Source organism: Pygocentrus nattereri, chromosome 16, assembly GCF_015220715.1.
Source record: "Pygocentrus nattereri isolate fPygNat1 chromosome 16, fPygNat1.pri, whole genome shotgun sequence".
Lineage (NCBI taxonomy): Eukaryota > Metazoa > Chordata > Actinopteri > Characiformes > Serrasalmidae > Pygocentrus > Pygocentrus nattereri.
The window spans coordinates 23,985,617-24,010,687 of record NC_051226.1 but is presented as its reverse complement, the minus strand read 5'-3'; the positions used below and the strand labels follow the sequence as shown (position 1 = coordinate 24,010,687).

The following is a 25,071-nucleotide window of genomic DNA, read 5'->3' as shown; positions in this document are numbered from 1 at the left end:
TTGATTCCCTCAAGAACCCCTAATGGATAACTTTACCATTACCTTTAGTAAATAACCTCAGAGGAACATTGTAAGGGTGTACAGCACTGCTCTCTGGAACCCTGTTTGGCACCTTATTTTCAGGATTATGACCCATGTAATAAGAATCTGCACGGTGGAGAAGACAGACAGAGCATGCAGTGACATGACCTTATAATGACCAAGCCTGTGTAGGTGTTTCTGTGTGCTCACACAGTACCGCACACTGCCCCTCAGGTGACCAAAGATTGTTCAGACTTGTTACTTCAGCTGGATCTAGGAAGTTGGATTTCTTTTGCTCTAGTCCTGTCTCCACTAGCTCGACGCATTACAGCCATAGAACTGAAGCTGAATGTGATTTACTAATAGCAGGCCACAAAAATGTCAATCAACCTGAGAGGCAGGCTGGGTAAATGAAGCGGCGCTGTTTGTGAACAAACAGAGGCGAACGTGTTCTCTGACTCCATGAGAACCTATTCTGCCTGGCAAACACAGAGATGTTTCAGAGTTATCTGTATCTCCAGTACTAAATGGGGGTCTTCTGTGCACTGCAGTTTTATTCTTTATTCAATGGGGCTGTCAAAAATAAACAGAAATCATTTTATTATCATTATAATCATTGTTAAGATTTATTATTATTATTATTATTATTATTATTATTATTCAGTTAATTTTTCTACTTTCATAAAAAAGCACAATTAACTGACCTGTCAGTAAGAAACAAATCAGAACACATTAGATTGTAAACTAAGCAGAAAATGATGTTTTAAAATGATCTAAAACAGTAAAAAGCGTTTGTTTATCTGCATTAAACCTGCCCTAAAGCTGGAAGGTAAAGTGACGCCTCCACCTTCTCAGTGCACAGGTGAGACACGCCTACAGCGGTGATTGGATGAAGTGCCCGTCCCGTGTGCTGATTGGTCGCTGCCCTTACCCGTTCACTTTCTATTGGACTAGGGTGAAGTACTTCTCCACAGGTGAGCGTACCTGAAGTGACAGAAGAAAAGCTGTGGATGTACTGAGCTCCAGGATTTACGAGCACACGGTGTCCTTTATCTTCACGCTCATATGCGCGTTAGCAGTCGATAAAGGAGGACGAGCGTTTAAAGAAAAAAACCCGTCTCTTTTCGGTCGACATGGCGAGTATAGGAGTGGCCGTGAGCGCCTCCGGCACTGAGGAGAGGGCCGTTTTCACTCAGCTGAAGCCCGTTCGGCTGTCCGGCGCGGACTGCGCGGAAGACTCGTCAGTGTTCGAGGACGTGAAGCCCACGGTGAGAGCGCTGCAGGGCCGGGCCTTCACCGCAGCTACGGCGCTAGATGAGCACTGACACACAGAGAAACACGCGTAACCTTTGCGTAATGTAAACTGTGAATACACGATAACGAATGTAGAGTTAGTGTGTTTTGAACGAGCCACTGGCGCAGCGGGGGGTTCATAGGTGGAGCCCACTCTGTTGTAGCTTCATTTATTTGTGTTTGAGTTTGGTCATTTTTGTGGAAAACTCCACAAAAAAAGGTCCAGTTTAATAGCAGTAATAGTAGAAATCATTTATTTATGTGGACTGTAGAAAGAGTGTGGAGCTCCAACCGTGTAAACAATAACAGTGAGAATAACAATAGATTAACAATTCATTATTATTATTATTATGCTCGAAACAAATCTATAAACAAGTATTACTCCTATTGCTCTACTCATGTCATTTGCAGTTGCTTAGCATAATGCCACACTGTAGAAAATACACAACAAATGAAAAAAGTGGTCAGATATGTCATAATATACTACATCAACACAACTGCTGGACTTGTGTTAATGTAGCAGCACCTTTTATTCCTCTGCAACCGATCAACACATATGAACTGTGTAACTTTCTTTTGTGTTCTTCTCAATAACACCACGATTCGTAAATACTAGGAAAAAAACATCTGCTGTGGAAGAAGCACACCACGGTGTATATATGTGCCATCCTCAAAACGCCTGCTTCTTCTGACCAGCAGACTCTCATTGTGGCGATGAGCTTAAATTACACGCTGTACTGATGATGACTATACCTTAAATGATGTTTTGTTTCTAAGCATGACTCTCTGAGGTGCCATGACATAAGCTGTGTTGTTAAAAAGCCTGATGCTTCATATTGATATTAAAAATATGCACCTCTCCACGTTTTATGAACGTGGAGAGGTTTTGTCTTAGCTGTATTCTGCGTGGGCAGGTAAACAATTTCAGTGACTTGTTATTGCTTGTTGCATATCGTTGGTGGAAAAAAGGTAGTTGTTGAAAAGTGTTTAATATATTCCTGGCTTGGTAATGACAGATAAGTATGCTAGTAATAACTTGGCTGTTTCCTCAGCAGGGCTGAAGCGGGTATGCTTTGTGTCACCTGTGTGTGAAACACCTGAGTCATTGTGGTATTTCACTGAACTAAATATGGCCCATAGTGTGGCCACTCTTACTCTGTCATGCTATATATATATATATATATATATATATATATATATATATATATATATATATATGCTGTTGAAACAAAACCTTGTATCTGTATTTATCTCTATTCTTTAGTGGTTTTTAAGGTGATTTGAAAATGCCAGCTGCCGTTTTACACTGTTTCTAAATTTTATGTTGAATGGACCAAAAGAAATGCTTCAAGCTGACTTCGAATAAAATCTTGTTACATTAAAGAGGAACTCTTTAATTATTCAAAGTCTCCAGAATATAAGATATCAACAAGGTCAATCAGAGTGGTTTGATGTGAAATTTGGCTCCATTCTAGAGAAACTTACCAAGTCAGAATTGTTCACAATGATGGTGATAAGAACAAGTTTAATACCTTTAAAAGCTCCCTCACAGTCTGTTATTACATGAAATGGTTATGAATACACTGCCTGCTGCTTAAGACACTGATTTACAATAGTTCTGACAGTAGCTTTTGGGCTACAATGTATTTTTAAAAAATCTAATCAGAGTGGAGAGTTGCTTGCAGGATGTTGAAAAGGTATGAGTCCTCAAAGAAGACTTTTTTCCCATTGCTGGTTCCCTGGTCATTTCAGATTTTAGTAAATGATATGCCTATATTCATGTTATAGACCTCATCACCACTGTAAATATTCTGACTCAGTAAGTTCTCAATTCCACATCAAACCAATCTGAATGAAAATGTTTACATTTAACCAAATAAATTATGAAGAATGAAAAAAATAAATAAATGGGTGGAATTCCCCTTTAAATCCCCTTTTTATTACTTTGAATTTAAAGTTTTTTCCCTCTCCTGTGAAGATACAAGGCTTTGTTTTGTATATGTATACACAGTACTGTATAAAAGTCCTACGCAAAACCATTTATAACCATTTTTATCTCAGACATTGAGTGTGTTTCTGCCAACAGTAAAATAAATGTGAACACAAATAAACTAAAAATGAACAAAAATTTCTTTTCTTTTCAACAAAGCAGTTGATATCTTGTGAGCTGGTCAGAAGAACACAAGTTTATTGTGCGATTTATCCTCATTGCCCCTCAACCATCACACAGACTTGTTCCAGCACCCCAGATTAACCTTAGTGAAGCATTGAGTAGTCACTGGACAATTACTATAAATAATACAAGGCTTTGGAAATGGTTAAGATACATAAAATCATTACTTATTTTACTGTAATATTAATGTTTTTCTTAGCAAATAAAACTTACTGCCCAGGTAAACAGCTTTTTAAATCATTTTCTCACATGTTTAAAATGTTCACACAGTGTGATGTATACCTAACAGTAAGAGGTCAACTCAGTGTAGAAACAATAGTCACAAATAAGCTTGCAATAAACTGGTAGTTTCAGTCACATGACTATCTTTATCTTCCCTTATTAGACTTATATCTTCATTTCAGTTGCATACTGTAGATACGGCTGTCTCGGTCATTATCTTCATTTGGTGCCATGCAATGTCTCCTGTAGTGGTGTAGTCCTCTGTCTGATCTCCTCTCAGTGGCAGTTAGGTGGCCACTGTGGCTGTGTCAGCGTTAATGCTATGGGCCCTGAGGATCAGCCAAAACGGCTTCTTTAGAAGCCAACGTCCTGAAAAGCTGAAACAACTCTTATCTATTTTCCCCAAAGCAATAAAACATCGTTTGGGACTCAAAGGTTTTGTTGTCTCTGCCATCCTTGGATGATTTGTGCTGTTATTGCTCAGGTTAACAGACTAGGAGCCTATCAGCACTTTTTTATGAGGAATTGTGGACAAATGACCATCTTTCTGCATTCCTTCTGGCCATGAAGCTCAATTAGTTCAGAACAAGAACATTTGTTTTGCAATTAGATACAAGGTCTTTGGACTATTAGGCTATCTGCCCTGCTGAATGAGGCTGCCTGAGAAAACATGCTGACTGTTGGGGGGCAAAGCGAATAAGAGATATAGGCTCTGGATTTGGTCATCTGGAAACAGCAAGATGGACGAAGGCTTGTTTCACTCATCATTTAAATTGCCTTGTTTTGAAGCATTGCTCACTCCTCCTGGGCTTTTCTTAACTCAGAAAACACATGTGCCTTGAAAAAAATGGAATTTATTTGTGCCAACGGCAATGTTTCCCTCATCTCGCTCCGTCTCCCATATTCTCATGCTCTGTGCTCTCCATCTCTCGCTTGTTATCAACCTCTGCCATACATAACTGCACAGTTGTAAATGTCCTCCAATCATTAACCTGCAGGATCTTGGGCCAGGGTTCAGGTGCCCTCCATTCTCTTGACACAAAGAAACAATGAATAGAGCCCTCAGGCCATGTCGCTCAGAGGGGGAGCAGGGCACATGGGCCAAAAAGGGGGCACAGCCAAGGTCACTCTCACTGCCAGCAGGACCACAACACAAGGCCTGTTTGTACTCAGGCCTAATAGCATGGGCACCGGTCTTGCCAGGCCTTGAAAAAACAAATCAAAAGTAATTTTTTGTTAATTACCTGGTTTTGTATTTCCAAAAGGGGCTCTGCTGAAACTGGTGGTGGTCTTGTAGCTGTTAAAGTAGGCAAACACATGTGACCCTACATATTAGGCTATGAGGTGTTCAGAGAGGTGAATCAGTATATATGTGAGACCATGTAACAAGTGGGTTGCTAAGGAAATGTGCTGGAAGACAAACAATATGGCCACTGTTGACATACCTTGTCGAATATCTGTACACAGAGATGCTGTTGAAATACTTGTCATCCACAGCTATGATGACTGCCAATGCTGCAAGTACTGAAGCCAGCTGGAGAGCCTTTCAACAACTCATTCTTTTTGACAGGAGCTTGTTGCTATCCGAGGCCTTTGTGGGCATATTTAATGTATTTCTATACACATCTTTTAATGCAATTATCTGTTGTTTACAGTTTTCCGCTTACCCCAGATGTAGACAATCAGCCAAGACATGTGGTGTACAAATATTGCTTTTTTAGTGCTGGAGCTACAAGGCTTATGTTGCTCATAAACACCAGAAGTCAATGGTCACCCAATCTTTTTCCATAAATACACACCCCAAAAGTTATCTAAAACATGCTCAAACTACATTCAGCTCTTCACTTATGTTTAGATGTGGTTTAGATCACAGACTTACTATGAACTACAAAAATGAACAAAACCTCACTGTGTAAGAGCCGTTTTAGACAACAGGGGTGTTCTACACAATCCACTCATCACTCAGGCATATGGATTATGCTTACGATTTCTTTTGTTTCTCTTCATAAGTACTCTTAAAAACTGAAACAACAGAATTTTGAAAATGATGTGCACATAAAGTGTTGGTTTCTGTGGGAAGCCACATTTTGGCACATCTGTTGTCTTAAATGGTCTCCAGCATTCAGTTTTGGTCATGTATTTATGTTAAAGATTTAGATAACTATTGACTCTCCAGTGTTAAACTAAAAAAACATGTTTTGGCTGATGAACAACATGTGGAGTAAATGAAACACATTTAATTTCATTCCTTTAATGATTCATAAATAATTGTTTTACTTTGGTAACTTTTTATACAAACCTTTAGTTGAGGTTGTAAACTCTTTTATGATTTGTTATCGGATATCCTGAATTCCTTCAATCCTTAATGATAAATGATAATCTTGACATTTGAGGGATTAAATCTAGCTCTGATGGTGGGATGGCGAGAATTACCATCAGAGCTAGATAGTTGTGGAGCAGTATAGTTTAGTGGGATTACTCCGAACCCACTTCTCATTATGTGTAGTTTTTTCACTGTTCTATTTTCATGCATTGTTCATCCCCATGTTTCTTATTGCATGTCATTGTTTTGGTTTTGCTTTTTGTTCTAGTCCCTTGAGATTGCCACACCTATGGGGTTTCTGTTTACTTTTCTGCACTGCAGGGCTGTACAGTTCTTCTCTTGCACACTTTAGTGTAGTGTGCTATACTAAAGCAGGAAATGATGGTCTAGGGATATGAATGCATACCAGGCTCTACAGTCACAAATCAACTTCTTACAGATCAAGAGAGAAAGCTGAAGGATATTGTTGAGCTACCTCCCCACCATCTCCTTTGCTTCAATTATGTGTTTTATGGTAGGCTGGCTAAAGGGAGGGCACCTCATTCTTGGCATCACTAAAGACAGGGTCTGTTTGACCTCTTCTGGAACTAATTATCATTATTTATGAAACAAATTGGTCTAAAATGAACAATATAATCCAATATGTGGTTAGGACAGTGCGGCCATTTGAGCAGTAAGCTCATACAAGGAATTCACATTCACACATTCACACTCTGACCATTCCATGCCAAGAAGTCTTGCTCAAGAAGATTAGACCAGCCAATGAAATCTTAACTTGGTAAACACATAGAATCTTCTCATCCTGCTTACATCCTCTTCTTCTAATTCTTTTCAGACCCCAATGGAGTTGGATAAATATTTGCCCCAACATGGACCCATGCTGTCCCCAACCGCTGCAGACAAGAAGTACCGTCGGGAGAGCGCCTCTGTGGTGGACGAGTATTTTTCAGATGAAAAACCTGCACCCTACAGCCTTAACATCAACGTGATTCTACCCAACACTACACACCTGCGCACAGGGCTGTACCGTCCAGGAAAACCTGTGGCGCCACAGATCAAAACTGAACCTGGGGTGGACACTCCTTGCAACATCCAGACACTTCCTGACTTCACTTCCGTCTTCAGCGTGCCCCAGACCGTAAACAGCCTGTACATCAAGCCCGATTTAGGTGCCACAGACGAGCTCCACATTGGCCCCCAGCAGCCGCAGGTCTACCAGATGCCCGTCAGCAGCAGTGACCTCACCTCAATGACTTTCTCCCACAGCCAGGCCATCAATGGAGCAGGCAGGACCATGCTCAACCTGAACGCCGTGGCCCTCACCACACCATCAGGTGATTTTGTGATGCCTGAGCAGTTCTATCCTCAAGCACAGCCCCACAGCCTCCCCCCATCACCACCCAACTCACAGCCAGCTAGTCCCGAGAACCAAGCGGAGCTGATTAACACAGTCCCCCCACCCCCACCATATCAAGCCCGAGTGGGACTCAAAGTGGGGCAGATGTCCCTTCACTCTGTGCTGATGACTCATGGACAGGGTGTCCTCACTGGGCCCAGGTACAACCGAAGGAACAACCCCGAGCTGGAGAAGAGGAGGATCCACCACTGCGATTTTCCAGGTTAGCAACAACCTTTGCATTGTGAATTTAATCTTAGGTCACTTTCCGTGCATGCTACCTAGGTGTGGCTCATTTTCTTATTTTAATGTCTTCTTTTTCTCTTTGACAGGATGCACCAAAGTTTACACAAAGAGCTCTCACTTGAAGGCACACCAGAGGACACACACAGGTATGAAACCAAAAACACAAACCTGAATAGCTGGGTTCCAAGCAGCTGTAACTGCCTGACCACATGCTATGTACCACCAACACAAAGCCCTCAGATGCACCAACAGAGAAGATGGCCTAGGGGAAATAGTGATGTGGAAAGAATAAGAGGACGAGGAAAGAGGGGGAGATTAATTGACTCTCTTTTCTCGCTTTTATACACATTGTGTCTGCATGCCCGTACAAGCCCTGCATGCTTCCCCAAGGGGGAAATCGACGAGTGGTGGAGGAAAAACCTGTTCCTCCTGCTTTTTCTGTGCCTGCCTTGAGGGGGGAGGAGTGAAAGAGTGCTGCAGTTTCACTGTGTTCAGCTCTCCGTAAGCTGAAACCCAGCCGCCCCTCTGCGCAGACTGAACCTCAGAACACTCCAGTAAAGCAGCAATGGCTCTGTTATGGTAGACAGGGAAAATAAATGCTTTGAATTCCCTGTGTAGGATTATAAAGTACCTCCCAGTCTGTTGTCCCCACTGTCGCCCCTCTCTTGGTCGCAATGTGGGAGTGGTATGGAAGGATTCCCTTTAACCCTAAGGCGTTGTTGCTTTGTTATACCTAACAACAGAAACTGGGGGCTAATGTTATTCTATTCTAGAAGGCTGTATGCCCCCATTTCTTTTTTGAGGATAGGGTAACATTTAGTCTCGATACACTTCACAGTACCAAACCTAAGATTCACACTGCACTGCATACTGTTGGAATGGAAGTAAAACTGTTTTCATTGGACACCCAGTAAATTACAAATGTCAGCTAAATGAGTAAGCACTTGTATTATCCATTTTTCCAAAACAGAGCCAGCTTTGCCTTCCTGAGTCAGAGAGCTTTGCTAAGTAGAGAAAATTATCTGTGGCACAAGTCTTGAGGTGGGATTTTAGTGCATTTTAGATTCTGTTGCACAACTGTGCTGGTCCGATCTACACTCTTAGAAATATGAGTTTCTTAATGGTTCTTGTACAATCCCCTGAAAAGGTTCTTTAGAGTACAAAAAGTGGTTCTGTTGTATTGCTCCAAAGAAAGTTTTTGGCATTTTAAGTTTAATTGTAAGCATTCCCTAATGATGATCTATATCTCTGAGGAAAAAGATGGATGAAACCATGTGCTCTGATTTGTTACTCCTTTATTATGTACTCATACAATAGACTTACTCACCTTTAGACCCTGTTTCCATTGGCACGGCATCCTATAGTAGAAGGTCAACTGGACCTAGGTGGTTTTCAGTTTCAAGAGGCATTCTTGGGGAGTTGACCCTGTCATGCTGAAAGTAGTCAAAAACACCTTTGGAGCTCTAGAACATTCAGTACTGACAACAGAATTGGGTTTTGATGGCAGAAAAGGTTGACAATAGATGGCTGATCAAAGCAGTAAGATTGTTTCAGGAATGTTGTGTGGTGTGGAGTAATTTTATGCCGAGAGCTAAATATATCCTAGCCCCCATGACTAGGTGTACAAGATAAGTTTTAATCTAACAGTGTTATCAGTGTGTTATTTGCTGCTCTCACTAATTTTGGCCAGGCTTATGAGAGCACATTTAATCAAATGTTAAAATGAAAGTGTTGAAAGTGTTACAGGTTTTGAACATTTGAGTATAGTGACTCTAGGTTATGTTAGTGCAGAGAACCGTATTATCTTCTTGTCCACCCTCCTCAAACAGAAGCAGTTGCTAAAGTCCTTTGGTTGGTCCTTTGTGTTTTTAATTGGCATCTCCTTAAGTGTGTGCTGTTTACATTGATTGAGTAAAGTCGCCAGGAGACATTCATAAAAGTGACGATGTCTGCAGGCAAACTTTATATAGTTTTATAACATATATGAATTGCTAAGAGTACACTACAATTGCCTTTACTATCCCACTTCCACATTTTTTGTGTCTGAGTTATACTTGGACGTACGTGTGCGTCTGCCTGTGTGTGAGAGCAGTAAAATGTCTTAGCGATAACAAATCAACCGTTGCACAACTGCCACCTAACCAAATAATGTCATACTTTCTCTGTTGTTTCTACAAAGTCAGCCTTTGCAGACACCAGAGGCTGAAGAGATCAATAGGACCTTCACTCTTTGAAAGACTTCAGTATTTCACTAGACTCAGAACATTTTCCTGTGTTGCATGATCTTGATGGTAGCTCATCTTGAGGCATGTTTGAAAGGGGAGGTGGAGTTAATGCTTTTGACCCCATGAACAGGTCCAGGGTTTAAACAAATACACCTGTTAACACCAGTCACACAGGGCCAGCAGGCCAGCTTAGTCTGTCACTTCTTTCATGAACACTTGACCCTGAAGCTTCCCCTGGTTTTGCCCTTGATACCAAAGTCAAGCATTTTCATTTTGGTGAAGAAGTGAGTGGCTTCCAAAGTAGATCGGACTGTACTTAGTATTAGTATCGGCAATAGAGAATACCGATTCTTTGAAGCACTTTCTGGTGCACACGGAGTGCTACAAAGGACATGTTTGTATAAGCCAGTAGATGGAGCTTAACTGCAGTAAGTAACATATCTGCAGTATGAAAATGCTTCTCCTTTCAATTTAATGCCCTAAAACATCGCATTTATACCTATTTCCTGTGACACTTCCAAGCAAAAGCTGCCTAAAACTCCAGACCAGATTTTCAGAGTTCTCTCCCCTCCCTCAATCACACATTCTCTCCTCATACTACCACCATTCACTGAAGTCATGGTCCGAACTCGCAAATTAAGCCTTTAAACATAAACCATGCAAAATAAGTTATCCAACCAGTGAATGCCATTAATTCAAGCTTAGTACATTTTATTTGTAACACAGAACACTGTTTTAACCAAAAATACTGTACTTGGTGTTGGCACATACAGTATTGGAATGGAGATGTGGTATCATTGCATCCCTACTTTAAGCAGACTCCTCCGTGAGCATTACTCAAATTTAGCTTATGCTTTTTGAGCCTTATCACATAATGTCACAACTCATATAGTCATGCTAATAAACACGTTATCACTTAATGAACACTGGCCCATGCCACATCTACTAATATTTACCAGTCACACCCAGAAGACAACACTCTTAACTGTGACTGAAAATACAACTAGTGGTAATCTGATGAAGGGTCAAAGTATTAATCGGGTTCTGACCACATACAAATTATGAGTACATAATGAGTAAGCAAAGATTAATATTTCAGCTCTTTAGATACAGTAATAGAGATAGCGTAAGAGACTGAGCAATGTCGACACTTACTGAGTCGCTGACTCTCTCTCTATCTCTCCACTTGGTGATCTCTATCACCACTTGCTCATGTTTGTTTTTGTTTTTTGACTAAAGTGAGGTATTGTCTCATATTTCCAGATCACACAGCCAGGTTACTGGTCTGTAGATAGAGCATATTATGCTGTAACTTTTTAGGAATTGCCCGCTCTATGGCGAACTGTTCCATTCGACATCTTATCAGCCATGGAAATGACTTTCTTGTTTACACAAGGGAGGTGTATTGCTCTCAAAACCACAGGCACTTATTCACATAACATCTGGCATTTAACTGGCATTTAAAAAAAGTACTTTCACTGCCCTCCATTCCCACCAACATGCTTGAATGGGGCTCAAACACAGCACCCTGATGAATTAAAGACACTTTTTAGTTATGGTTATGAATGTGACGGTTATTCTTTCTGAACTAGTTTCTAAAGAGTGGGAATCCCCATAGTTTTCATTTGAGTTTCATAGAATAAAGAGGGAAAATGTATTCTACAATTTAAAAAAGCAATCATACTTGAAGGTGATTTTCTTTTTTCTTTTGTTATAATAGCCCAGGACACTTATATAATTGTATGGAGCAAGTATTAATAATGCTGTTGTTTCTGTTGATACTGTGGCTCATAGTTTCTTAGTCACTTTCCACCATTTTTTTCACAGTATACAATAGTTGAGGGGTAAACAAAGTCATTAAGAATGAATTGATGTGAAATGCAAAAGAAATGTATAAACCATTTAAAATTATATAGATATGTACCTACTTGCTTTTGAATTTTTGTCCCTCAATGAGAAGGGCCTGGGTTCGATTCCCTGGCCAGGTGACCAGGGTCCTTTCTGTCTGGAATGTCTTCATAGGTTTCCTCTCATAGTCCATGAACTGGAGAAGCTAATGTGGCACTAGGTCTGCCCAATGATTGCTAGTATAGACTCCAGGGACCCAGGAGGACAAGCAGCTTAGAAAATGTGTGTGTGCCATGCATGCACACACCGGTGTATTTTTAAAAAGATGTTTTAAACCAAAAAATTCAAACATTCAACATGTCAAAACCATTTCCTGTAATAAGTTAATGTGAGGGAGATTTTATAGGCATTAAGCCCAGCAACTGTCTCTGGAACGAAGCATTTCACTCCAAAACACTTTAAATGACTTTGTTTGCATCCTAATCTTGGCATTGATTTAGTCAAATTCAGCCTAAAGCAAGAGCTGTCTAGTAGAAATGTGCTGTATGTCTCCTTCTGTTGGACTGCTAAGACTTGAGACTTAAGTTATCTGGTTAGAGAAATCCTGCTTTGTGAAACACCCCCTCGAATAACGTCTGTATTTCTGATGGGTGTGGAGGCATTATTCTCAATATAATCATAGCATGGCCTACTATAGGTAGTCTAACAAGGTCTGGTTGTGTGTTTGTTTCAGGTGAGAAGCCCTACCGCTGCACTTGGGAAGCATGTGACTGGCGTTTTGCACGCTCTGATGAGCTCACGCGCCACTACCGGAAGCACACAGGAGCCAAGCCATTCAAATGTGTGGCGTGTAACCGATGCTTCTCACGCTCAGATCATTTGGCGCTCCATATGAAGCGTCACCAAAACTGAGAGACTTTTTTGTCCTACTGGGTTTTTGTTTGTTTTGTTCAACTTTTTGTAATATTATTTTTATTTTTAAGTATATTTCACCATCTTCACCAAGATCAAATCATCTTTATCTTCAAGAAAGAGCTGCCAATTCCATGTGACCAGCTCTGAGCCTGTAGAACATGGACTGAACATCTTTTGGAGTGTCACCTGCAACAGATACATGTTTTATTTGAATCTGTAGACAACTGTATATACTGTATGTTTGTACGTGAGTGCTCTCTGTATTATACGAAGAATGTTTTCAAATCTATAGCGGACCTCATCCTTCCCATTTTGTCTACAATGTTTCAGTACAACTTCAGAGCAGTAATGGTCAGGACTGCGAAAAAGATCCCATCATCCATTGGTTGGTTTTGTGAATGTTTTCATCATAAATTCTTGATCATGTTTCAGTGAATCCAGTGCCCTCCTCCCCCACCCGCCCCTTTAGGATGATAAGTCAGGTTAGGCCATTGTTCGAGATGGCAGTGCATTCTAGCTCACACTATTTATATTGGATTTTTCCTCCCCTTTTATATAAGAATCTCAACTTGTTTGCTAAGGAGTTAAGATAGAGCATTGAGTAATGTTTGTTTTCCTCTGGGGTCCGTATCCATGGAAACAAAGCTTTTTATGGTGAGCTTGAGTAACAAGTATCGCTCTCTTCGATCACCAACTTGGCAGTCCGCCTCACTGTGTGCTGTATTAAAGGAACTACATCCAGGATTTAACTACAATCAGTTACATGCAAGACACCACATTCTACCTTTAGAAGCTGGTATAGATAATCATTATTTAGATGAAAATAAAAACAATCTTTGAAGAAAAGAATAGCAAGAACAGCAGCATTTCACTCTGATGCTGTCAGCCAAAGACCTTCATAAAGCTTAATCTGTAAGATTAACCTCACAGTTCTGACACTGCTTTAATGTTGATTAGCTAACAATATGGATACACCAGTTATTGGCCACAGCAACCCTTGTGAACTCACAGTTGTATATTGTTCATCATACATATGTAGCCCATATCACCTTATCACAACATCTGTGCCAAATTACTAATAAGAAGCAATAGATTAGTTTAGAAAATATATAATGGACTGTTGTTGCTAATGTCTAAAATAGATTTTAATTTAAAGCAGCAACTTTTTGGATTTAAAAATAAAGCAATGACTGTCACAGTTAACTCTGCCCAATGACGAAGAACAAAACTTTTCTGTCTCTGCCTGCCTTTAATTGGTGTGCCTCAAGGACCACTATTAGTGTCTACATGTTTTTTTCTGAAGGCACTTTGTAAGCACTTCCTGCTCACGATGTAAAGTTCTCTGAGTGCCTGTGTACATTTCCTTCATTGACCATATGGAGGGAACTCTGATGTACCATGAGGTATTGTACATACTGTACGTAAAATAACTAGCCTGTAAATATGTTTTAGTTTTTTCTCTCTTTTGATTTTATTTTTATGAACAAATGGGAGTTTGGTTTTGAATGGGTATGTATCGCTCAAGTTTGCAGAAAATCATTTTGTATTGTATTGGTTGAATATGGAAAATCCTAAAATAAAAAAAAAAACACAAATCAAATGTCACAACCTGAATGGCCTTTACTTTCTAGTATGTGCTAGTCTGTTTCCTTATTAGCCATGTTCAGCGGTGTCAGAAGATCTACAAGGGGATAACATTTCCTTGGAACTAAGACAATAAAGCCCTTTGTTGAGGCTTCCTAATGTGTATCGTATTTTGAAAAGAACTGGCATTGTCTTGCAGTAGTTTCTTAGCAAACCCGGTGAGGCATTAAAACACTGATTGATTGCCTTTAAGTGGAAACCAGCTAAAGTTAATTATTACCATGAACTTGCCTCAGTTTTAAAATGTATTTGGTCCAGCCTGTGCTTTTGTTCATCGCATGAAGGTTGTTCTTTTTTCATTATTTTTTAATCATGTAGTTTGATATTGAAGCACTGACATGACCATAGTCATATTTTGAGGAAATTTTGATTACTATACCTTTTCAATGACATAAGACAGGTATGCCCATAAAAGAGCAGCCTGCTTGATTTACTTAATCTCCTGGACATGAGAACATTAAAACAGTGAACTGGTTTCTGGAGAATAAATGCCTTACTTATGCAAGAAAAAAAAACAGCAGATTGAAAATAATACAACTGGGTGGGACAGGGCTTAGCCTACACTGAAAATAATAATTACACTGTCTGCCAAAATCGTTTACTGACGAGATCCCCTAAACAATAAAAGGCGATTACTCAAGTAGGGAGCCACCCTTGTTGTTATAGTTATACTGTAGCATGTGCGCAGCCGACAAAAATACCTGACGGAGAGTGAACGAACCACTACACCCTCGTTTTTCATGATAACTCGCAAGTAAACAAATATTGCCTCTGACAAATGTGCACATCATAGTATATATACGGTGTCAGGAGGGAGATTAAAGCTCTGTATACCATCTCCTGAGGGATGGGTGATAAACTCTTCACTGCTCATTCCTGTGGCCTCATAAGCGATTAGCACAGCACAAGAATCCAGTTAAAACTTGCCTGCCTCTTCCTCATGACACTACGTTAGATGAGCTTCGCTGCACAGAGATTTTTTTAAGAAAAAAAAATATGTGTACTTTAAACAGATGTACCAAATGAACATAGTATGTACTAGATGAACCTCGACAAAAGGGTCTCAGGAAATGCATACACAGTGGTCCCAAAAGTATTCAGACACTTCAACCATTTAACTATTGCTATTTCTTACAATGGATGTCAGTTGTAAACATGATAACATATTCTTAATGATTTTATCATTTCATCACTTTCTGTGAAGCAGCTTTCAGAGGCATTAAACTCCACAGACGTTTGATTCCTATAACCAGCTCTATTCAATTCTCACTGGAACTCTAACCACTCTGAGTGACTTTGTTTACTTCTAGATGATTTGAATATGCAAAAAATGTTGGGAATCAGAGGAATTTACCTGAGAATAAATTTTTTATGCATGGCATAAATGTCCAAATCATTTTTTGCCACTGTGTGTGTGTGTGTGTGTGTGTGTGTGTGTGTGTGTGTGTGTGTGTGTGTGTGTATATCACTGCTGTCGGACGAAAACCTTGTATCTCTAAAATTGTAGCTTTACAGGAGAAGGAAATAAACTTTTTAATGTAAGTCAATGGAACCAGATGTCTTTCCTAGTCAGTTTGTGCCGTTTCTTTTGGTCCATTCATCAAGAAATTTACGCACAATGTAAAGAGCAACAGACATTTTCAAATTATGTCAAACACTGAAAAATGACAAAAGTGGAGATACAAGGTTTCATTCCGACAGCAGCAATATAACAAATATTCAGGTTAAAGGTAATGTGATCAATTCATTTTTATTTCTGGCTATTTTAAAATGCACAGATGCTTTGAAAATGTCGCATTTGCCAAGTAACTCTTGAACAGTCTTCAAAACTGCATAATGAACGAGAAAACTATTTTCCTCTTCCTCTTCAGATCTTCCTCTTGTGTTTTTAATGAGCCATAATACATGTTAATCATTCTCCCCCAGCCAGAGCAGTGAATGCTATAAAGATCGTGTTTTGACCTTTCTTTTTGCTGGGCTCTTGGAGCAATTAACTTTTAGGAACTAACTGTGGCAAAGTGCTGTTTTTTTACTATCTCAGAGTTGTGCATGTACTCAAATACGTTTACTGTCTTCATATTGTTTACTTCTTATTATTACAAGTTCATTTCAGAACATAATCTATGGTTTGGTTTAAAATAGCACCCATATTGCAATATGTTAAGACTTCGTCACAGATTCAAGATAGCTTTTAAATCCATAGGCTTAAATGAGTTAAAGGAGAAGTACACCAATTTTCTCCATAATTAAGTTGCAAAGTCATTCGGTGTGGTTTGATGTGAGTTCTAGAGATACCACGTCAAAATTCACAGTGGTGGTGATAGGAACGTCTGAAGAGTCTAAAAGCTCCTTCACAGAAAGATGATTGTTTTGAGAATAAGTTTGGAGTAAAACTTTTTAAACATATTTTCATATATATTCATGGCAGAGGGGTACACGCAGAGTGTTGTAAGGCAAAATAATAAAACTTTTTTTGACTGTTTTACCATCATCAACATTACAAATAAAAACTTATGTAGGCTTTGGACAGTAATTAAAATGGCTACATTGGTTGTAGACATTGCCAGCCCTGGTTCCCAACACCACCACTGAAGAGAAATTAGAGTTCCTTACAATGAATCATTTAACATCAAACCACACTAAATGACTTTCTTTAGACCACAATGTTTGAAATATGCAGAAATTTTGAATAATTGGTGAAATTCCCCTTTAAGACCTGTCTACATTCACACACAGCATGCAAGACAACTGAGCAAAAGCTTTAAAGAGACCTGAAGGTAAAGATTTTAACAGACGACTATGAACACAATGCTCCCTCTTGTGGTCACAGTGAAAAGCAGTAAGGCTATTTGTAACATATTGGCCTGATTAAAACATATTGATATATGACAGATGTTATAATAATAGGCTATATGATAATGATAAAATGTCATCTTAATATGGTCATAATCAATCGGAGGAATTTTGTAATACTTTTAGTTGGACACCAGAAGGTATTTCAAGATGTTTCATTTAAAATGTCATGATTTTGGGAATGTCAAAAATGTAATAAATGATAAATAATATACAATAATTATTTATTCAGAGCACGTTCTGTCTAAGTTTTGATCATGACGTTTCAAATACAAGTAATCCTGGATTTAAATTTTAATATAAACCCATTCTCAATGTTACACAACTCTTTCAGTCATTACAGGAGAACAGGGTTGGTTGGCACAGCGTTCTGATCTGGGTCAGCAGTGGGAAATCTCAGAAAAATGAAAGAGAAAAATATTACTTGTGTTAAAACAACAAATAAATCTTCTAAGCCGCTTCTCCTTCTGGGCCGTGGATAATTTGATATATGATTTGAAAAAAAAATCGATAAGTAATACTAACTGCTAACATGCGTACCCACCTGATGTAGGTGGGGTTGGTTGGCACTTTTCTGCATACTGATTGTGGGGTTGGTTGTCACATGTGTCAGCCTGCCCAAGTCTAGGGTTACTATCACAAACATATATAATTATTATTATAAATAAATATGCAGGGGCATCACACAGTACATGGATAGGGAGGCTAAGCCTGTACTAGAGTCAACAAATGGCTATTTGGTCAAATTGGCACAAGTAGATCTGTCTCTTTAAAGTTTGTATTAAGCACAGAGATAATATGACAAACACTATATGAATCCGCTTACAGCAGGCCCTGAGCAAAGGCACTGAAGTCAAGCAATGCTCTCTCCTCTCTCTTAGATATGCTGCAAGATCCTAAATAAATTATTTCATTACACAGATTATAGATCATTGTAGAGAAACAACTCTGATTTCTCCTCAGTGGTGGGGACAGGAACCAGGGGTCACAATGTCTACAACAAATATAGCCATATTTACTGTCCAAAATCCCCAGTCTCAGTTGGTGCCGCCAGGAAGAGTGATTTTGTTCTGTGGGCAGGTTTAATGAGCTAAGTGACAGAATTTCATGGTCAGAGTGACAAATATATGTCCTCAGTGAAGTTAAATTAAATTCAGTATTAGTTTTGACTGAAAGTCTAAACAGATCTCCCTCTGTTTCTTCTTCTTTCTTCACTAACCTCCATCAGATCTGATCCTTCAGTCCTCTCAGTCTCCTGCTCCTATCTCTGCCTCTCTTCATGCGTTTAGTAATACAGTCATTTATTAAACTCAGACTTACAAGGGCTCTAGGAAAAGATGATCAATCAAGGTTTTGTTGTTCGTTTTTGGTAAAAATCTTCTCTTCCAACTGGCCTGCCGCTTAATTCCCATCTACAGGTTGAGGATTTGAAGTAGCTTATATAACACTGCGTTATAATCAACATTAACTTTACATTAACTTACTGTAAACATGATATGGCAAATACTGGTGTCACTATTTCCAAATACTGAAACGAAATATAACACAAACAGATTTAGAGAGCTGTCAATAACGTAGTTTCTGTCTGTCGCCTGTTCACACCCACTCTCACTAAGAAGTGAGGTTAAACTAGATGGTCTGTCAGCGGGCTAATGTTAGCGTTAGCCTAACCGCTTTTCTTTGCCTTGTGTAAAACCAAAGTTGGCTAACTGAGTAAAACCCAGCTATACCGATCATAATTTACCACAAATCCCTATTGGTGGAGGGTAATTATATTCACGGTAACTATTTATTGTTTCTCTCTGTACATTACGGATTTTAAATTAAGATCTAATGATTATTTTAGAAAGGTTTTTAGCCAAAAAGCCCGTCTTCAGCTTCAGCAGTCGCGGAAACGCGTTACTTTGCAGTGGCAGTTAAACCAGAGACCCTCCCTCGGTCTGATGTGATTGGCTTACAACTTACGAGGTCTGATATGATTGGACGAGCTCTGCAGAGGTAGCGCTGCAATAGAGCAGCAGCAGCGCCTCCCCCAGGTCGCGCCCTGCTATTACAGAACATTGTAAATGAGAAGGAACTGCAGATGATTTGAACTAACGTGTGAATTTGAGGCTGAAGGGGTAAATAACACTAAAAAGCTCCATTCTGTTATATTTACCACACAAATTATACATGCTCTGTGGTGGGCCTGTTGACGCTAAAATAAGTGTCTGTTATATGAAATATAAACAGAAATCCTCTCCTTTTACAGGAGTAATATTTTTGTGTAGGGTAGCTCTACATTTAACTTGATTGCAGGAGCTGTGTACTTTGTCAGCTACTGATGAGCAAATACAAGCCAGTAATACAAAAAATGAAACCACTGGCATTTAATTGTTTTCAAAAATGTTATATGGTTACTTTTGAATTTTTATGCCTTGGTTTAAATTAAAAGCTCAGATTATTTAAATGTGTTGCTTTACTCAGCAGAGTGCCAACCAGCCCAGCTCTGCCCTATAGAATCATCTGGTTCATCTTTCCGGTCACACGTGAAATGTGTTCATTTTTACAGCATCCAACAAGTTAACCAAAATAATCAAATCACATAATCATAATGGTAGAGTCATTTATACACTTACAACAAAAGTGGTTCTACAATACTGAGGAAAAGTGAACACATTTAAACAGTAGTATACATTCATAATTATTGGCACACCCTTTTATGAGCAAGGCATATACTGTATATCACATATATTGCCATTCATAATTTAGCCTATTTATATTTTACCTTCTTAAACTTTAATACACAGATCATCAGGATCTCATACCTGCTTATCTTTACCCCTCACTGGGGTACAAACTCCTCATTCTTAGTCATCCAACAGCACAGAGATCAGGATTTTTTTTTTTTTTTGGCAATTGTGTTTACAGTAAGTACACTTCAAATATTTTTCTCTCAAACTTTAGTTTTGCTCATATTTGAGGCATACGAGCACTCATAGAGATTTCTTATTACTAAGCATTCCAGTCACCCTGGATCAAAACAGAAAATTCAAATAAAATCACACCACCATCTGCACCAAAAACATTTTATTCTATAAAAGGAGTGGGTAATCACAACTGTACAGGGGAAACTGACTTTTAACACCATTTCTCACAGTATCAAAAAGCTTGTGTTTGCCTCACTGATCTTTACACATTTGTTCTGTACAAATACAAAAGAAATAACATTAATTACTTGTATTATTATAATGATAACTGCATTGCACTGAGTAATATAGTACTGGCCCATAAGTTACTGCATTCAATATAAAATACCTATCATTTTGATTTTTTTTTTTTTTTTTGAGGAGTTTGATTTATGATAAGCACACTTGCACACATACACTCACACAAACCCCCATATATATGTATATATAGAATCTTTTTAAACTTTTTCCTTAACTAATCAGTCAAAAGTGAAAATGGGTAAACATGCTAGGAAAGATGTGGATGTCAGCAAATTGTGGGATGTAAATTCTACACATTAAATATTGGCCAATGGAAATTTGTGGCATTAATGACCAATTTAGACTAAAAGTCAACCACTCAGGTTGGTGTATTGAGGGCATTTCTGTGGTACTGAAGTCAGACAATGCACTTCACTTCATTCGTTCAAAGGTTTCTCTTTTCTGAATTGAGGGTGATTGATCATTCATAATGTGTATCTTTTTACTGTGTGCATCCAGAGAATGTATGTTTGAAGTCAGGTACGTGCAAGGAAGGGCTTTACTCGCACACTCACCAAGTTATGTCATACAGGTGGTCATGGATTATCAGTGCTTACAGGCCACGTTTGTCAGGGCACCAACACACCAACATGCTCACCAACTTCACAAAGAAAATCAGACTCTCCATGCAACACAGGAGTACAACACATCAGGAAACTCAGGAGATTCTTTAAGAAAGGATTTTTTTCTTAAAAAAACAAAAAAACAAAAAAAGAGAACACATCATAGAACCAACAAAGGGAAAAGAAATAATATTTCACATTGTCTAGTCAGTGTTAAAAATAGAAATCCACCCGTTACATTTATTCAGAACTTTGATTATATACAGTATGTACATTTTTTCTTTAATTATTCATAATTGTCTGTATGCCTATGAACAGTTTTAAAAAAAGAAAGGATCGCAATTAAATGCATATACTTTTCTACAAAGATGTGCTTAGTAACATTTTAGAGTTGAAGCAAGAGAATGATAGAAAGTCTGAAGATTGCATTGCTCTCTGGACCAAAGATCGTGCCACTTTTTGAAGACATGCAGTCAACTCTTGAAGGCTGGAATCGAACAAGTGTTGTTTTATAGCTTCTGAAAAAGGCATAACACACTCTTCATAAACTGCTAGCAGTTGAAATTATGACCATGGCTATGAGTGCTAGCACGAGGGGATACAGTCAAGGTCGAAAAACACCCTCTCTCAACTGATCGGCAAGGACTGTGCTCAACATTTTAAATGACCCCCATCAGAACAGCATGGACAGTGATCGGGGTAACGTCTGAGTAGTTTTGCATAATCAAGTGAACCCAGGGCAGGAGCTAAAACTGTTTAATTTAAGACATGATTACTCTCTATCTAGGTGCAAATGTGGTTTTTAAGGGTGCCTCACTTTACTAGGGGTCCCAACCTAGAACCCTGAGGAACTCCGAAAACCAAATGTGCAAAGCCAAGTTGCACATTTACTTCAATTAAGGCTCTGACGGGCTAGAAGTAACAATATGTGCCTACACAACTCTACTATTAAAACTCTGATTATGTCTTCTTTAAAAACACGCACAAACACACATACACACGCACACACACACGCAAGCACACGGAAACTTATTGAGCCCCCCTCGTTCCCTGTGAGCATCACCTTTGTAACTGAACATTTTTCACAGCCTCATAAAACAAGGTTAGATAAAGTACATCCATCAAATAATGTTAATTATATTAGATACCAAATCTTTCAGGAAAAAATAATGAAACATTAAATAAAAGATTTTGAATACTGTTATCATGCCAAATATTTTTGTGGGAGATTTTCAGTTGTGAAAACTCAACAGTTAATACACTGAGAGAATATGTTCAGGAACTTCATTTTCCTCTCACTGTACATATTTTGCTTATTTGCATGGGATGAGGCCTTAATCTTTCAGAAAACAAACATAGCACTGAATGACCAAAATAATTAGCCAATCTGAAAAACCAAGTTTTTAAAGATTTAAAAACTACGTTACGCGTTCAGCAGAAAATTCCCAGGCCCTTCTTTAACTGCGCCTTGTACTAAATAACTTCAGAGCGAGCCCCCAGACTGTTTGGTCTATGTAGCATGCTGCTACAGCACAACAGTATGGCTTATTAGCCAGGCTACAGTTGCAATTGATACGATGAAGAAAACGGAAACTCTATAAAAAAGATTCACAGTCTTGTTGTTAGCTCCCTGTCTCTACCTCTGAGGCGGTTTGGGTGGGTGGTTGATAAAGACAGAACAGCAAACACCCCCTACACATTTGTTCATTTAATGACAGCAAACAGGGCAGGACATGCTTTGAACGGTCTTTAGACTTTAGAAAAGAAAAAAAAACAAAAAACCTCTACACAATCTTTCAGCCACATACATACACAACTACACACTGAGGCTAACTCAGACATACCAACGACCAATGCAAAGGACAACTAAAAAGTTCAGGTAAAAGGTACAAATCAAATGACCAGAAGACAGCTTCAAGACTCATCTCTGCCTCCGCAAAATGATCAAACCAGTCAGAAAAACTCCAGAAAAAATGTCTGCTTTCTCTTTTTGTGGCCTTTCCATTGTCTTGTCCTGCTTGGTGAGGATGGGTCAAGGAAAGGCATTTCCCCCTTCATATGCTTTCAGTTAACAGCAGTGCATTTCCCTGTAGTCTCGTCTTGAGCGATGGGCATTGAAGCAAGCGCCAAGAGGGAGAAATTCAGGCAATTAGCAAGGGGTGGACGGGGTGGACTGTGGCTTCTTGAAAAGCAGACAACTGCAGGCGTGTACTGATGAGAAAGAGCAGCCCCAAAGCCTTTATGGCCATCCCAACTCCGTCTTTGACTAACACGTTCATTATCCGGATCTGAGGAAAGGAGGGATAGCTTCACAGTTCAGTCCCTCTCAGGGGTGGCGGATCTCCTGAGGAGTGGGAGGGCGGGGAGGTGGGGCTGAAAGGAGAGAAAGAGGCGGAGCGTGGGCTCACATCATAACGTGGCGCCGCCGGTGAAGGGCCAGGTGGTCTGAGCGAGAGAAGCTGCGGTCACAGTCGGTGCAACGGAAGGGCTTGATGCCCGTGTGCTTGCGGAAGTGCCGTGTGAGCTCATCAGAGCGAGCGAAGCGCCAAGTGCAGCCCTCCCACGTACACTGGTAGGGCTTCTCTCCTGTAGAAGACAAGACCACCAGCAACAGAAATAGTGAAGGCCTGTACACCCCAAAGTTTTATCAACTTGGTATAGCATGCACAGGATCGACTCATAGGGATGGTTCAGTCAAACAATGCTAATTGCTAACAAATAATAAATGGAAATGTCATCAGTAGGGTTGCAACTAAGGATAACTTCTATAATTAATTAATCTATTGACTATTACTGGTCCAGTCATAGCAGCGCCACCATTCAATGTCCTGCCTGTGGAATAAGTGATTTCTTCATTTATGATGCAACAAAATATGAAAATCACTCCAAATGTATTCCTCTATTTAGAATGAGTATGTGTATCATGTATTAGGAGTAAAGAGCATTATGGATAGGTCAACAAAAGTTCAACGCATCACTAATCATTGCAGCCCAAGTCATAGCTTTCACTAACTTTCTCATTAGCTTTCATTCATTGTTAGCCACATTAGCATTAATAGGTTATATGCTTTAAAGTCATCCTGAAATCAAGACTGACCTTTTCTACTTTGTTAGTTCATATTACTTATACTTTATTTATACAAATTATATAAATTTTCCTGCAATGTTTTCCCAAAGTGTAGTGACTTTTGCCTGCTTTAAAAACATTTTTAAAGTTTTGGTTACATCATTATGCACGAGCAAGCCGGAAAAAAGTAATTGTTTTGTCTGCCCCTGACTCCACCCCCACCTATCATGGAGTGTGAGGACTCAGCTAGCAGAGACACTCCCTGATTCACTCGGCAACACATCACAATATGGTAGGAGAATGACTTATGATTTCTGATTCATGATGACTTTAGAGGTTTTTTTAAAGAATTTAGGGAAGGCAAACCTGTGTGTATCCTCCGATGCGCTTTTAGATGGGAGCTCTTCGTGTACACTTTGTTGCAGCCGTCGTAATCACACATGTGCACACGCCTTCTCTTCATGTCAGGTGAGTCAGGGTCTGCCTGGATGTCGACGTCTGTGCTTAAACTGAAAAGCAAGAAAGGAAATTCAACAAAACATATTCTGACTGTGGGCTTCCAAACTTTTGCACATGCGTGTTGTATCAGATTTTATTTTCTAAAATTACTGTTGAAAGTAAAATAAATAAATAAATAAATAAATAAATAAATAAGAAAAATAAGAAGCTAAAAAACAAGTTATATAAAACAAATGTTCTCGCTGAGACCTGAGGGAGTAGTTAGGGGGCTAGGCAACTTTCTGGCAGGCCAAATCAAGCGTGCTTGCATGTCATCCTTGGCCCACAGGGCCCACTTAGGCCAGCCCTCCACTAAAGCGTTCATCTGTCATCATAAGGCATCACACAATAAAGCAGCACAGATAATTCTAATCATTACTGAGGATCTACAGGACTTTCTTTATGCAACGACTTCTGTTCATGTTTCAGTCCAAACTCCCAGACGCTTTCTCCATGTCTGTCTGCATGTCTGCAGCACTCTGTATTACCTCACACAGACAACTGATCCAATCATGTAATGGGCACTGCTTGGAATA

The 25,071-nt window shown here is 39.3% G+C and overlaps 2 protein-coding genes across 4 annotated transcripts in view; one reads left to right on the top strand and one right to left on the bottom strand.

Moving 5' to 3' along the window:
- Positions 1 to 1,015: 1,015 nt before the first annotated feature.
- On the top strand, positions 1,016 to 14,267 carry klf5l (Kruppel-like factor 5 like). Its single transcript, XM_017704329.1, has 4 exons — positions 1,016 to 1,289; positions 6,868 to 7,651; positions 7,761 to 7,820; positions 12,481 to 14,267. Exons 1-4 carry the CDS (start codon positions 1,155 to 1,157, stop codon positions 12,657 to 12,659), a joined length of 1,158 nt encoding a protein of 385 aa, XP_017559818.1. The 5' UTR covers positions 1,016 to 1,154; the 3' UTR covers positions 12,660 to 14,267.
- A 5,946-nt stretch (positions 14,268 to 20,213) lies between these two features.
- The window catches only part of klf8 (Kruppel-like factor 8), a 39,743-nt gene continuing 34,885 nt past the window's right edge, over positions 20,214 to 25,071 (bottom strand). For all 3 annotated transcript variants that reach the window (XM_017704330.2, XM_017704331.2, XM_017704333.2), the window contains exons 5-6: positions 24,404 to 24,546; positions 20,214 to 23,556 (exon numbers count right to left, since the gene is read on the bottom strand). In XM_017704330.2, coding sequence (XP_017559819.1) covers positions 23,375 to 23,556; positions 24,404 to 24,546 — 325 coding nt within the window. In that variant the 3' untranslated portion in view covers positions 20,214 to 23,374. The remainder of the gene's footprint in view (positions 23,557 to 24,403; positions 24,547 to 25,071) is intronic.